The following is a 16,547-nucleotide window of genomic DNA, read 5'->3' on the forward strand; positions in this document are numbered from 1 at the left end:
AAAAAGCATTAAGATCGACCTGGAAGGCTGTTTAGTGTTTGGAGGAGGAGAGAGAAAAGAAAACAAAAAAAAACAAACAGCGTATCGCCATCTTGTATTTCCAGCTGCGGAAGAATCTCTCTCTGTGAAAATTAGTCAGTTTTCAGGGTGTATATCACGCGCGGTGCTAGAAGATCGCCGAATGAGGCGAACTCTGTGTGGACGATTATCAAGGACAAAGAAGCTAACCGACAAGAGGTAGCACAACGCGAATCGAAGGTGATTCTCGCGATTCCGAGAGTCCCTCCCCCCTGCCACTCCCCCCAACCCTGATACGCCGTATTGCGCAGTTAGTAGAGCGAGTGTTCTAGTGTCAAGCGTGTAAATTTTGTCGATATTATTTTTAAGTCTTCGGACGTTTTGCAAAAATCCCCCTAAAAAGAAATTCCATTACAATACCTGATGACGAACTCAACGCCAAAAATGAGCGACAAGATCGAGCGGCAAGGCTCGCCGAATGCCGGTGGTAAACGACACTCGAGGAACAATTCAATTAAATCGTCCACGTATTTTTCGAGCAGCAATCGACACAGTAGAAATTCTAACGGTCGTTCTAGCTGCAGTCCACCTTGCCCTGGCAAAACCAGAGGCTCCCCGTTAAGACAATCTCAATACGAGAGTCCCCGGGGCAGTCCGACCAACAATTTTTATGCCGGGGCAAAGTTTTCGGAACCACCTTCACCTGCGAGCCTTCCAAAACCGCCCAGCCACTGGACGACAAGATTAATTTCCACCTGCAAGCAGGCAGAACACTGCTGCGATATCTCAAATCATCTTAAGATGATTCTGAACGTCCAAGCCTGATATCCCCCGATTCATGGGCCTTCGGTGTCGCTTTCGTACGAATCCGAAAGGGTTACGGCAATTCAGGAAATAGCCGTACCATCACAAACCATTCCGACACTCTGCAGAGAGACTCTGATGGGCGCTTCAGCTGAGCAGGTACGAAAGAACGCTGTGGGTCGTATGCAACTCGTCCATACATACGACATCAAACTTCTTATATAAATAAACAGACAATTGAAAAGCAAAAAAAAAAGCAAAAAAAAAAACAAACTCAAACCGAAGCGAACGTTATCATACGGTTACGAACATGTCTTACATGTTACTGTACGGGTATAAAACGCGAACTCTATATTAAAATATGTACATCGCATTCATTCATGAACAATATTGCATTACATTTATGCATTGACTACATACATACATACACACACACATACATACATACATACATTATTGCGTATATGCATTACAAACATTCGACACACCATATGCAGAAGAAAACAAAAGCATTACACGCATATTCATAATGATAATAACATTAATTAATATCACACCGTGTATAAAGATGTAAACATATGTATTTTAGATTACCCTATACTTAAACGCATTATTCTATTGTCTTGAGATGGTATAGATACATGCATACATACATACCTACATATATTCAAGTCTGCAGGGTCTTTCAAAATTATATTATTCATGTGTTCCAAACTGGTTGAGAGCAATCATTCAATTGGACCATGTATTTACTACTTTTCATCTACTCAAGCACAATATTTTCAATTACTGCTGCGATGTAATATGTAGTACCTACAATGTGGTTCAATTCCATTTTATTTACCTTTTATTACAGAATATTCAGATTTCATGTGATTTTGTTTCAAAAGTTTTCTTAAATTCACAGAGCACTACTTGGACCTGCTTTTCACTCAGTTTGGAATTATTTTATTTCTACATTTTCTTTAGTTTTTGTGTTTTTTCTTCCTTCTGTGTTTCTCCTCTGGTTTTTTTTTTTTTTTTTTTTTCAGAGTCAAAGTACAAATCATACAAATTTATGAACTTGGATTTTGATTATTGTTTAATTTTGGTAACCGTTCATTTTTGGAACACCCTGTATGCGCTAGAGGTGGAAAAAACCAGACGATATTTCTAAGTAGAAGCGTACCAACAAGGGCAGATTTTCTCGAAATTCCTTTTTGCTTTCATTACACTTCTCTTTTTTTTTCCCATTTTATTTTTCCGGTTTTATTTTCTTCACATTGTTGAAATATTTTTATTTATTTTTTTTTTTTTTCTTCGCGCAAATTTGCAAAACTACTTGCAAAGCATATAAATTGTATAAGAGAAAAGTTATCGTGTGAGCAGATCCATGTTTAGGGGAGCATTTGAGGGTAAATATTGGATAAAGATGTTTAGATAAGTAACATGTTTACCCAAAAATTTGAAAATTTGTAGATAGCATGAGAAAAAAAATATTAATTGTATAAATAAGGGTGGGGCATTAATTCAAGTAAGTGGTGTGCTAACTGTGATATTGCGGCGTTCACAGATTATAATGTGAGAAAAAAACAAATAAAAGTAAAAAAAAAATATATATATATATATACAGATAACTGTGATGCCGGATGACGCGTTATGTCAATGCTTGGAACTGATATTTATGGAGCTCCACTAGCCCACTGAACATTGGTTTGCTCAGGGCGTGAGTCTTTTAGCCCTTAGACTTCTCAATGGAAAACTGATTGCAATTTTCTCTATTCTAGTTGATGGAAAGAAAACTATTATAATATCTTTATATATTAAATATTATTTATAATTATATTATACGATATAATCACGCAAATTTCTTATTTACGGTAATGACTACAATGAGCATCTGATTTTAATTTCTTTTCCTTTTATTTTTTTCTTTTTTTTTTCTTTTTTTTTCATTTTGTTTGATTTTTAAATTTGTCAGTAAATGTTGATCTATAATTTCGCCATTTCTTTTATTCCATGGTAGTTTGGCAAAATTCTTTTAGTTTAATTGATATTGATTATGTATCTTCTATAAAATCGTATACGTATGTATATAAATATATTATATATTTATATACATTTGTGTCCGATTTATTCGAGTCTGAGTTATTAGGTCAAAGATGCAATTCTGGGTTTTGCAAAATTTGGTTCACAGTATAGTTTTTATTCTTTAGGGTGAAATTTTTAAGGGTATCTATAGTATCTGATATTCACACGGTACGATACATTGACTATTTCCAAATCTCGTTCACTACATTCAATCCTGTTACAAAAATTGATGAGTCAAAAGCAATCAACCAACTAGCAAATCAAATCAGGCAGGTTAATTTCCAGCAATTTATAATGATTGTAAATTCACTCTTATTCTCACTTTAGTCTCATAAGGCTGAAGCTGGCAACCGGAGTTAGCAGCAAAATTTATTAAACTTTTTGGAAATAGAAAAATGCAGTTCAGTTTTATACTTATAATTCTACAAAAGTATTGGGGATCCGAGATATTTCACAAAATTTTGATTTTTGGACTTCATTACCTTATGCGAATAAATAATAAAACGTTTGGCTGTTAATTCTGGTTGCTAGCTTCAGCCTCGTTTTAATCTCAATGAATTATTTGCAGGTCAGTGAATGAAATTATTTGCTTTTTTAGCCTTGAAATGGTACTAATTTTGTCATTTCAATGATTCACACGATACCGATGAATTTATGATGAATTGAAGTATTTAATTTCGTGTTATTTATCTTTCTTAGTTGCTGGGAATTTACTTGACATTGTGGAAAAATGACTGTACCAATTATTTTGGAATAAATGTTGGTACAGTCATTTCTTATCCAATTCTATGAATCACGAAAAGAAAGAATAGCTGCACAAGATTATTTGGCTAATTAAGACAAACGATTTGTTCTCTGCTTCAAGTCGATCAGAGACTTTAATTCCCCCCACTAGTCGAAAGAAACGAATATTATTGATTTACCATTGTGTAAATAGCGATGCAAACGAATGCGCACGTCTGTCAACAATTAACTAAAATAATGTAATCAAAGAGAAGTAATGAAAAGAGACAATTTTTTAAAAATTTCTATTTTCACCGAAGTGATTGCTATGTCAATGAGCGCATCAGGTACACAAAGAAAGTGTTGGTATCAACGATAATTTGGGGTTGAATATTGTTGCTCTATTTCTTCGCTGCAATGGTATTGTTTTGTAAGCTGGTGAATGAACAATGATGCTGTAACTAGTTAGCAAGTGATACCTGACTCTGATTAAGAAATCGCAAAGTTTCATATTTTCGTTTCAAATTATTCCAGTAACAACTCAAAATTGGCAAAATAGAATTAACACATTATTTAGAGAACTTTGTAATTATCTGCCGATTAATTCTTGATATGAGTGGGTCTCACCTTCTACCTACCATTTGCTAGCTTCAGCATCGTCAATGAACAAGGAGTATTAACTCTTAGACTGCCGTAAAGTCTAAATATAGTCTCTGCCGGCAGTCTAAAGGTTAAAACTGAGCAAAATGATACAAAGGAAACAATTCTCACTAAACTGTATAATGTACTAAAATTTGAACAAACGGTGTTCAATGTGCAGGGACAGATTTTGCCCACTGCATGTGTAATAGAAGTGATTCTCAGGCCCCATTGTTCAATCGTACCCAACACTTGGTCCCCGATATACACTTGGCCAAGGTCTATTGAATCACGATCAAATGAGAAAATTAGCTGTGATGATGACCCTATAGGTACTACTAATTTTTAATTGATAACAGATCGATTTAGTAACAAAAGTAATTAAGTATGTATGTATAATGATAATAATTTTAATATTTGGATATAAGGTGATGATGATGATTTCTGTGCGTGTTCTAATCGCTAAAGGCGCACTACGGAGTGTGCGAATGTTGAAAAGGAGAGTTTAAGCTGTAATAATGAACTAGCGGATAATAATTGGCTGTATTTATGTGAAGGGAAGCTGGCAGACAATTTTTACATCACTGGTAAGCTTTCTTTTTCATAATTACATCCAAATTGCTATAGGTTTATATGCATTGGTAAGCTCTGGGCCATTACACCATACAAGTGCGACCACAATATTGGTTCCAAAAAATAATTACGATGACAACAAGTGTTCATTCTTAATTTGCACAGATATATTTATCGAAACTTATGATCGAATCGATATGATTTACAAATTAGTCAAACAGCTATAACTTCAGTAGTCTTGGATTCTCTTATTTACTTATTGGATGGAAATTTTTGATTGGGTCAACATATAAATTATGCTCTTGCGTCATTCTGATGAGGTTCAAAAGGGGATTCTTAACAACATTAAAACTTATTTAAACACTTGATGTAGGATCTGAGAATTGTTGGACATGGATATAATGTGAGAGATTATACACGGACCATGTAAATCACATTGAATGCTGTTGTACTATGTATTATAGCTACGTCTTTCAAACTTTCCTACAATGAATTTAAATTATTAATTCAAGACTATTGGTGTTTTTGTTTGAAATCGAATAATTTTCCGTGAATAATAAAAGAAAAAAGGTAACATGAAATCGTAGGTCTAGCACTGTAACAAACTAAGGTCCAGTTTGCAAAGCCAATATTAATGTGATATTGTGACGTACAAACAATTCATTGCAATGAACTCGAAACTGCAGGAGAATCACAATCAACACGCCGTGAATCTCTTGTTAATTGTCACTAGCCCCTACTTCAAGCTGTAATTTTTAGTATTATTGAGAATGAAACGACGAAAGTGTTAAAATGCATCGAAAGTTTTTTGATCTTTCAAGCATACCAGAACCAATAGTCAGATTTAATATATCTTTGAATTATTGATCACTTTTCAATGGGTACGAATATGTGGTAGAAATTGAATGTAAATTTATGAAGGCCGAAAAACAAATCAAGTACTTTTTCGCTTGCAAAGTTCTGTTTTTAATGACATGATTCGCAGACTTATTTGCTAAATTCAACCATACCAGGTGCTGAGTTACCGTCAAAGTAGCACTGTATAGTTTGAGCTAATAACAATCAGTCATCGGCTGTTTGCGATGAGACTGGTGCTATTTTGCCGGTAACTTTGGCATTAGCATTAGCAAGTTAGTCCATGATTTCCAATATTAATTATAATGTTTTAAATGTTTTCCGAAACTATGTCTTGATTATGTTACAGAATCATAGAAATATGGGTAGGTCAAAGCTGTATTTACTTTAAAAACGGTGTGCTCAATGGGGGTTTGTGACGATACTACAATATCATATCATTCTAATCTATAAACGTGTTTTGAGTTTATAGTGGAATGACGAATAAGTGATTGTTTTTTTTTTTTTTTTTCTCTCTCCATTTCTCCTTTCTTTCAATACCAACTTTACACATACCTCTTGCAACTCTGTATGTCGACTGTTGTCAACGACAAAATTGCTTTGTTCTTTTTAAATTTGTACCAGGGCTCAGATTTTGAACAGCTTTATTTTAATGTAATGTATCGGAAACTGTGACCTGCGGAAGTAGACGATTTGAGAAAAAAATATGATTAGTTATGGTGTAATGAAAATAGACGTGCTGATTTCAATTCGTGAGACTGGCGCGATGAATAACAAACATTCGATGTATCTTCATAAATTATAAATTTGCATATCTATGCGCAGCGACAATTTGTTCAAGCGACAGTACTGTATTCATTACATTAGGTGGAAAGACAAACCAAAGTCTATGTTCAGTTTTGTACTCATCAGCCGGTTAAACTCAAAACATGTTTTCATACAACCAAAAAATAAAAATAAAATTCAAATATGATACGATCAGGAATGCTGATTTGCAAAACTGAATGTGGGCCAACATTCTCTCACAATACACTGGTTATTATATAAGCATTAAATTTAGGTTAAGTTTGAGGTAAAACTATGGTTTTAGATGCAGAACAACATTTCCAACAAAATGTATTAATATATATGTATATGTATCGAGGGTGTTGAATGTTCCAAAACTGAATTCTGAAAATGACTCGTGTATGCGTAAGAGATTTTATGGGAGGAAAATCTTCGAAACAATTTGGCCATTCTATAGTATATTTATTTTTAACTACGTTTTTTCCTTGAATTAGTAGTATTTTATTCGCTTTTAGATTTTGTGTGCAAATGCATAGTTTAAAACGTTGCTGCGTTAAGGACAAGTCAACCAAAATACCAGTTTTTATTAGGCATTACGTATAAAATAACTAAGTTTATGTAAATGGACATGTCTATGGTTAATTGTAAGATTGAGGAGCTTTAAGCAAAGTGGAACAAGGGTTTCTTGCCTGCTGCGCAATAGGCAATGTACTGATTATTTTAATAATTAAGATTTGATTGTGTAACATATATATATATAATATCTATATATACATTGAAATATATATTATATATATTTACATACATGTTATATCGCGTTCTTGTGTGAAGACGTTATCTTGAAACATTTAGAGAATATATCCAAAAAAATACAGTAAAAATATAGATGAGTCATAGCTTACATTACGAATTTAATATGGTTCATTCTGTGCTATATACATAAGTACATACAACACTTAGCTAAGTTTTTTTAACAGATTATTACACGATTAAACCATTTTTGTTATTATGGTTTTTTCCCCCCTTAAGAAAACGTCATTGTACAGAGCATTGTTTGAGTAAGCGTTGTAAAAAGTGAAATGAATAGGAAAGAAAGAAAGTTCATTTTTCCCATGGGAATAATACAGTCGTAACATATTTGAAGTCAGTTTATATTGCAACCTTTTGTTTTGAACTCATATCTTCTGTGACTGTTTATTTTTAATCACGGTCTTTATGTCGAAGTACTTGGGTATTAAACGAACAAAATTCTGTATGTATTATATATATATATATATATATATATATGTATGTATGCGTATACACGTGGATTTGTAAAACCAAATTTGTAAAGCAAGATTATCGAGACAAGAACCTGCAAGGAAGAAAAAAAAAAATAACGAAGAAAAGCAAAACATGGAATGAGTACACGAGTGATAAAAATGCTCATGGAGAGGTTTGTTATGCGTAAGTATGCGAGCCCCTAGCGCATCGGATTGTTTTGAGAGTAAAACAGTACTTCTGTGTTTGCGCCGCCCATGCTTTACATGGATATTTTAAAGTCTGCGTTTTGAGCATACATTTGATTTGATACACCATTCGTTTAATCAAATCTACATTGGAATACCACAAGCTTTCTAATAAACTGCAATATTGGATGACTTGACTAGGAATATCCAGATTTCGTCAATATGGACTTCAAAACATCAAGAACATTAACGAAAATTCTTATGTTGTACCTTACGTAACAATATTTACATTGAAGAATTGAATTATGCATGAAGATGAATGAAGAATATCCTTTGTACAATTGGAATACCATCTCAAAAATTTGTAAACTTAGCTATTCAAAAGATCATTCACCGAAACTGACCCGTCATGTTTTAGAACAGTTTTATAAAGGTAGGATGTATTTCTACCATTTAGTTGAATTCTGCAACGGTGAATAAATATCAATAAAAGTCATAAGAGAAAGTTGTATCATAGACGTAAGACAATGTTTTGTACAAGACTGCTGAACCAAAAGTATTTTTACCAGAAAAATTGGAAAATAGAATGAATACTCCCTGGAAGTTTAAAGATAGGAAATATTTTATAATATAAATAATACTAAAATCTAAGTATTTCATTGATATGCCACAACGTTCCACACACTGCCATAAAGCAGCAGGCAGGCAAGACAGATCTACAGCACGTTTTAATCAACGCGAAGTGTAACACACAGTGCATTTAAGAAATCATATACAAAATTATTCATCATTTTCAACGAATCATCTCGAAGAATGAAGTGGATTGGAGAGTGGATAGATTACGAGAGACAATTTCCAGAATTCAGCATTGAACCAAGAAGTGTGATCCAAAAAGCTGTAATTTGAGGATCCATGGGTTACAACGTGAGGCACCTGATGTATTTCTGTAAAATATATGTGAAAAAAAGAGGAAGGAAAGAAGTGAAAAACAAGAGTGTTTAACGAAATCAATATGCGCCTAGATTCGTGGGATTCGCAAACATATATAAAAAAAGCAGTCCCACGTCTAAAAGTGTTCACACTGAACACTTTTCAAAAGGCCACTTACGATGACACTTTCTAAGAAAAATACAGAAAAAATGGCTTTGAAAGCAACAAAAAAATAAAAATAAAAAAAATTGTAAAATAAGAAATGTGTAATAGGTCAAGTGAACCATCAAAAGCAGCAAGTGTCTTCCATCGACGTGCAATATTAAATCATTATTCCACAAAATTCAAGTTACTGCTCTACAACTTGCTGCTGTCATGTAACTGAAACTACCGTAAATGGAAAACCACTCAAGTTTTGCAGTATACTCAAAAATCGTTGAACATCGCTGATCAAAAAATTATACGTACTTGAAATCGCAGTGCGATATGTGATATGTGAATGCTATATGAGCATTGATCTTGAATCAATGGTATTGTAAAAAAAATACAATGATAAAGCAAATTATTCGGAAGACCCAAACTAAAACCTACACAAATCCAAAATAATCTTTCATTTTAAAACTGCGTTAAATCTCTGAGAGGATGACATTTAAGAAAAAAAATGTTACATCACACATTTTGGAAAAATAAGCATAAGTTTTTACGAATATCTACATGTGAAAATGAAACATCGAACACTCCTCCCTTCACCATTTACGACAAATGTGATGTTGAAGATGGAGCAACTGCATTTTGAAGATTCATTAATTATACATCCCGCCATGAGATACATGATTCATAGATACAAAAACAATCTGATTACCCAAAGACAAATCACATTTTTACAATATCTGCCTAGTACCTATTATCACTTAACCAAATAACTGATAACCACATTGTTCATTACAAGCATCCACTACAAATATTCTAAACCCCCCTCCCCGAAAATTTCCCAAAACTATCGAAAAATTGTAAAACCCATTTAAGTTTGGAACCTTTGTTATTTCACTTATCCCATGAAATCCCTCTGCATCCTATTTCCTTCAGGGCCCTTTTCAGGGCCCGCAAATGATTCTATGCAAAGAACAATCGCAACTATCACGTTGTGTGACCCGCACATAAGTGCAAAATCTGTCCTTTTAAGGACAATTCTACACATCTGTTTGGAATACACAAACGAAATTCATCCAATTTTGGACTTCATGTGAAGGAAGAGAGGCAACGCTGAAGGAAGACTAACCGATGGCCTGGTGTTTTCTTGTCTAACAATAAAAACTTGTCGAACTTGAGACCTGGTCCACAAAACTTTACTTCAACCGAGTGGTAAAGTATAAAATTTTCACCGTGGAATATCAAAGGTAATGTATTTTTTGAAAGCTATGGAGATAAAAATGATAAAATTTTGGACATTTCATGTCGGTTCAGTTAGTACAAGAAAAAGTTTGACAACAAGGTTTTTAGCTGTTGGTGAAATCTGGGAAACTGGGAATTGTCAGGGAATTTGTACGCATCTATAAAACCGGAAAATTTCGCGGAATTTGGATATGTGTCCTAAAATTTTTGTATTTTTTCCACGCTAGTGTACAATTCTTTGAAATGTAGAAAATTACTCTCCTTGAGACAAGTGAGATGGTTAGTGTGAAAAGGGTATGATAAAAAATATCGCCTTTGGATGAATTTTAAGCATTGATAAATTGATGCTGAGCACTATGTAAAATTTATGAAAAATATAACCAAGTACTAAAAACAATTAATACCCTCAGATTGGTGTTTCTACCTTCATGTTTCGAAAGAAGGGCGCATCCTAATCTTCCGTTAGTTTCTTAAAATTGGAGTATTTATCGATATAATTGGTAAGTGATTTTAAAAAAAATTTAACTGTAAAAAAATTGGATTATTTAACTTACGATGGAGACATCTGATGTTTAATTTTTAACTAATTTTCCTGAAAAAAGTGAGTTTATTAGAGAAGTTAGGTTGAAATCAGTCCTGGAAAATATCTGTTTTTGTCTGGAAAATTGGGAAATGTCAAGGAATTTGACCTATCATTGACACTACATACTGAATATAGTATTTATTTTTTACTTAATTTCACATGTCTACAACGTCAAGAACAATTCTCAGATTTATGTAGTTTTGGTACTTGCTAGATCAATGTATATCCAAAGCGTGTTACAAATAAGGAAACAGACGTTTTCCACCATATCATATCTGAAATTTGAAAATTATGTTACTCAATAATTTGAAATTATACGCTTTTAGTATTTGACAAAGATATTTCCTCGAGACATAACTGTACATGCCGGGCTGTGTCCCACTTTGATATTCTATAGCATAGGGAGTTGGAACCTGTTTGAAACTTCCAGTTCCTACTACATACATCGTCAGTGGCTACAAGAAGACTCGTATACAGCAGAGAATGTGTGGACTTTGCAAGCAGCTGAGCCATTGCGAAACGACGCAAAACTTGGATCTACGTGTATGCTTTTCGCATATAAAATGGTTGTAAATATATTTGGTCAGAGCAATAAGAGTAAATGTTTTTATAAATACATTCAGAAACAAAAAATATACGATGGTAATAAATTCACCCAAAACTTGAGTATTCTTGTTTCTCATAGTTGAATATTACCCTTGTTTTTTTTATACATGTTGTGACAACTGATCAAACTCAGTTAGGAATTTAGGTCATAGTTTTGTTTTCCTCCATTTGGGATAAGTGATTAACCGTTTGTAATTACGAGCACAATCAATGTTGGAAAAATATCTATCGGTATACAGAAACATACTTGTTCCAATACAACACAGCTGCATTGATCAAAAACTCGTTTCAAGCCTGAAAAGTATTTGATCACTTTCACCTTTCACGTATCTGACTAACGCCAACTAACGCTCGTGGTAGAACAGTTGCTTACACAGCATGTAATAAGATATTAAAAAACGTTGCAAGTGGTGCCGTAATTTTTGATTCGTACATTCACGGTTAATGTGTTTGTTTCACAGTAAATTTTACTGGTAATTCAGCTTAGATCAGTCGTATCCACATTTCCGCGATCCTTCTTCTCTTTGTGGCTATGCATCCAGCATGTGGCCACAATTCCGTGGTTTTTATTCGTCATATGGCATTTTCAGTCGTCAGTCTGCGTAATGAATTTATTCCTGGGAATAATCTGCAGGAAACAGCAAATGAGTAAGAGATAGAGACAGAGAGAGAGAGAGAGCGAGAGAGAGAGAGACTGGGTAATGCGTAAGACTGACAATGAGAAGGAAGCAACGATTAGTTCCGGCTAGTGTCAGCTGGAAGGGGAAAAAGTAAGTTGATAGAACTGTGACATGACGTCCCAACGCCGTTCTGCGTAGGTTTCCATGATTCTATCTGGAGTCTGAATGGGGAAAACCCAAATGAGTGTAGAGCGTACGGCGCATATTGATTGCTCAAACGTATTTTGGGAAAGATAGGAACTCAGTAGATTAATCGGTTTTCAATGTTACTTCAAACTTTATTGGGCCCGATTAATTTCATGGAATAATATTTGGGTACTGAAAAGCGGTAGAAAAAACTGAGTGTAGATCTTAATCGGTTTGAGTAATTTCTTTTAACCTGCAGAAGTGTTTCTTGGTGAGATCTAGATTGTAAATATTGATGGGCTCTATAACAAACTGTTGACTGAATATACTCTTCAGTCAACGAACGAACAATGCTACATATTGCACACAGCATTATCATTCCATTCACTGACGTCATACACGCGGGGACAATTAGTTTAAAAATCAGACTGGTCAGTAGTATGTAAGACCGTGGTAGCAACCTACCACCAGTAACTGTTATAGCGACTGTTGCTTATCATATATTCGGAATACTGATATCTTACTTTTTTTTTTAATATTCACTGATATCAGAGTGTCAAATAATGATTTCAAACGAATGGCACACGGGAAATGTGGTGAAATGATCTTCGGTAAGAATATTCGACCAATCCCTTCACGGATCCCTTCACAGCTCCATTTTCTCAATAATTCCTACCTCCTAGCCAATAGCCGAAGCCATTTCATCGACGCGCTGAAGCAGTCGTTTCGTAATTGGCTGGTACCAAATTAGAGTGCACGGTGCAGTTTCATTCGCGATGGAGAATGATTAGTTGTAAAAGGCACTGGGTTGATATTTAACGAATAAATAATAAAACGTTAGATCAACGATTCAAACTTAAATCATTACAAGTTTATCTGAGAATTTATTTGCTGTTTACGGAACGAAGATTTTAATGCGCACGCGCTCTCTACGGTGAATTCCACCATACACAACCCAAGTCTTCTGGACAACACGTAATTGTAAATTTTTTGTTGGATTCGATTTGTACCAGAGAACAAAATTAATTCGCGTAGTACTGGACGTTTCATGAAAAGACTGAATACATTATTTGTACATATTAATTTTGCTAACTAAATTTGATTACAGCCATTTAATGAAATAACTAACCATAGGTGCTTGACAGATTACCCAAGAAGTAAAAAAAAGCATTTTTACGAACAACAATGGAATGTTATTATATTACATTTCATTTAGATTTGTAACTACGTTTAAGGTTAGCAACATTTCAAACTTTCCAGTGCGTATCTAATCCTACCTACATGTGACTCCATAATGTTGCAAGCTACAGAATGCTTCAAATGAATTTTATATTAATGTACTCTTGCAAAGGATAGAATTATATTATTACATTCAACTGAAAACTCCAAAGTTCTTTTAGAATATGTATGCTTTATTTTTGCAGAATCCTCACCTCTTCTAGAAAGTAAAGTGTTAGAATGGCTCAAAGATCACCAATTAAGAATCCGCCGAGTACTAAGGCACTGCAATTTCATCAAGTAGAAAAACAGGAAAGCCAGCACTCTGAATCACCGTCACCCAATCAAAGGGTACTCATTTTGTCAACCCCTGTCACGCTGAAAGATGGTACTGTGAATATGAAGCAACGAACGATACCGCTTAGAGTTGATAACAGTCAGCTTATGATAAAGGCTGGAGAAAACAAAAGCAGAGTTGTTTCATTGAAGCGAAATCACGAAGCAGTGCCGCTGGCTTTGCCAATAAATCAGCTGAACCAAAAAACACCAACTTTTGTAAAGAACGAAGTTGGTCAAGTGATGGGCAAGCTTATTCCGCTTGGAAAATTTTCTAACATTAGTCCAAATACATTGAGTCCTGCCAATCCTACTCCTGCTTCTGCTTCTACTTCACCGATTGTTTCAGATATTGGTGTTAAAAATTTAAGAAATGAAATGTCCAAGCAAAATACGAAGTCAAAGGGGTACAAATTGGTTAAACTAGATGAAAAGGTAATTGGAGCAAACGCTGCTGCAGCTGAGAAATTTGAGGAAATTTTGAAATCAAAACAAAAAACAAATACTAGCTCTACATGTCAGGTGGCTACTAAACATACTGCGACAGCTTCACCAACGGTAGTTACACGAGTGAAAAATGCTGAAGATCAATTGATAACCATAACAGATGATAAGCCAAAGAAACAAGTCCACTTGGTCCTGAAAGGATATGAAAATATTGCCAGTATTGGTCAAACTGGAACCAATATTAAACTAATTCCGTTAGAACAATGGGGAATGGATACAAAGCTGAATTTTTTGAAAACTCAGTCAAGAAGCTCATTTATTTCGCAGCCAAAAATAGTGGATGTGAGAAGTTGTGCTATAGATGAAATAGACGGACTAGGTGACTCACATTTTGATGACAGTAAGTTGAATCATCACTATGACAAAGGGGACTTTGATAGCGATGACGTATTGGAAAAAGATCCGTTGGACATTGAAGGTTTGAGCAAAGAGACCAGTTCATTTCATTATTTGTTAGATAAAAATGCGGAAGAAGATGATAATGACTTGCCGAATGCACTGGAAACGAAAAAACTTAACACAATAGATGTAATTGATTTCGAATGTAACACCTCGGCAATGGGGGGTTTGAGTGATGTCCAAATTACTACTTTGGTGAAAAATAAAAATACGAGCAGCTTCAAATTAGATAATCAACTAAATCCCGAAAGTAATTATTGTCCAAAGAAAAGCAGTGATCTTTTGGAAGATTCAACCAATTGTTCAGCATCGAGTAATATAATAGCTGTGAAGGGCACAAAGGAACATAATCCTGTTATTGATGGTTTGACTGAAAAGAGTAGTAAAGACGACATACGATTTGAACAAAAGTATGCCGATTATGAAAATCTGTGTAAACAATTTCGAATTAATCAACATAACGTTACGTCCAGAGAAACAGAAATGTTGTCCTATATCCACAACCTAAAGAAAAAGCTTTTTCGATTTCAGAAGAATAGATATCAAACATTGGCCGCTATCGAGCAAAGAGAATATCTTGGTATCAGTAATCTATCGACTATTCAAAAGCGATTTATAGAAACACAATTGAGGAATTCTAACAAGACGTCTAAAAAACCAAGGTTTACTAAAACAGATATAGTTATGGCTAGGGATATACTTAAGGCAACTGGTCCGAGGGGTTACAATAATTTGAGAAAACTTTTCTCCCTTCCTGGCATAAGCATTATTGTTAAAGGAATTTCTAAAACTTAAAGACAAGTTGAGTTTGCGAAATTATTTGGGATACAATGAGAGCTAAACCCCAGAAATGTTGGTAAAAAAAGCCTGATTGTAAACAGTAAAAGATTTTATCCAGAGGGATAATCCGAGATCAAGATGTTTTAGAGACTGAATTACCACTGAAGAGTAACTAATGTAATTCTAATTTCAAAATTACACTATATTTTAATTATTTAATTACGTTCTGTGACCTCAAAGTGTTCAAAACTGTGACAGTTATGAAATTACACAGTCTAATTATTCTATAATCACTTGATTTAAAACTGCAACTGAAAAGTCTTTTACGGTTTGAACGTTGGACTTTGTAATATTATCAATTCCATAATTATGGCATTGTACTTTTTAATTTTATTCAACACGTTTGTTAGCTAAATATGAACCAATTAGAAGGCCATGAGTATTTTTTACGTGCAATAATTGACCGTTAAATTAGTTTAGTTGTATGTATATGACATGCATGAAAATTGTATAAATGTAACTATGCAAGGAGTATAATTTGCGTTTAGAGAAATTGTTATGTATACTCATAATAATGAATAAAATCCGTATCATATCGATATTCTCGAGTATCACCTATACATGAGTGTAGTCTTAACTCAGTTGCAATTGAAAAGTTGAAGAGCTCAAATAAATGCACAAATTACACTCTGGAATTTTTTCTGAGTGACTGAATATTTTTTCAATCACCATCCTTCATCATGACACTTAATACAGCTGTAAATTGAAACAGACACCTATTTGTAAAAACATTAATCTACAACTTGAAATTAATGTATCCACAAATTTTTAGAATCTCAGCTAATGGTATTGAATTATACAAATAAAAGTTGAAATTTTAATGGTACGTACATACATCTCATTGAATTTACTTGGCATCAACTTATTTTGATACTCAATTGAAAATGAATAAACAATCAATCTTTTAGTGGAATTCAGGAATTTATAATTTCAGAACTGAAAGCTGTCATCATATGTAATTCAACTGCATGTTGGCGCGAAACTTTACACTTGTTATTTTTGTCCAATTTTCAA

The 16,547-nt window shown here is 34.0% G+C and overlaps 1 protein-coding gene and 2 long non-coding RNA genes across 9 annotated transcripts; 2 read left to right on the plus strand and 1 right to left on the minus strand.

Moving 5' to 3' along the window:
- The first annotated feature begins 838 nt into the window (after positions 1-838).
- On the plus strand, positions 839-11,487 carry LOC124295064. Its single transcript, XR_006904947.1, has 2 exons — positions 839-10,738; positions 11,219-11,487. It is a non-coding gene; the product is annotated as an uncharacterized LOC124295064 (long non-coding RNA).
- LOC124295065 lies at positions 10,904-12,106 on the minus strand. Of its 2 annotated transcripts, none has more exons than XR_006904949.1 (2): positions 11,801-12,106; positions 10,904-11,369 (listed from the first exon to the last, which is right to left on the minus strand). It is a non-coding gene; the product is annotated as an uncharacterized LOC124295065 (long non-coding RNA). The 2 variants fall into 2 exon arrangements; XR_006904948.1 differs by lacking the exon at positions 11,801-12,106 and adding an exon at positions 11,675-11,792.
- A 37-nt stretch (positions 12,107-12,143) lies between these two features.
- On the plus strand, positions 12,144-16,309 carry LOC124295063. Of its 6 annotated transcripts, none has more exons than XM_046743277.1 (2): positions 12,144-12,197; positions 13,658-16,309. In XM_046743277.1, exon 2 carries the CDS (start codon positions 13,692-13,694, stop codon positions 15,486-15,488), a length of 1,797 nt encoding a protein of 598 aa, XP_046599233.1. In that variant the 5' UTR covers positions 12,144-12,197; positions 13,658-13,691; the 3' UTR covers positions 15,489-16,309. The 6 variants fall into 6 exon arrangements, with proteins under 6 accessions (XP_046599233.1, XP_046599232.1, XP_046599230.1 ...); XM_046743276.1 differs by lacking the exon at positions 12,144-12,197 and adding an exon at positions 12,529-12,844; XM_046743274.1 differs by lacking the exon at positions 12,144-12,197 and adding an exon at positions 12,906-13,492.
- The last annotated feature ends 238 nt before the right edge of the window (positions 16,310-16,547 follow it).

Source organism: Neodiprion lecontei, chromosome 6 (assembly GCF_021901455.1).
Source record: "Neodiprion lecontei isolate iyNeoLeco1 chromosome 6, iyNeoLeco1.1, whole genome shotgun sequence".
Taxonomy (NCBI): domain Eukaryota; kingdom Metazoa; phylum Arthropoda; class Insecta; order Hymenoptera; family Diprionidae; genus Neodiprion; species Neodiprion lecontei.

Excerpts from the sequence above, each read along its gene's own strand:
- LOC124295063 (XM_046743277.1), top strand. The coding sequence starts at position 13,692 with ATGGCTCAAAGATCACCAATTAAGAATCCGCCGAGTACTAAGGCACTG.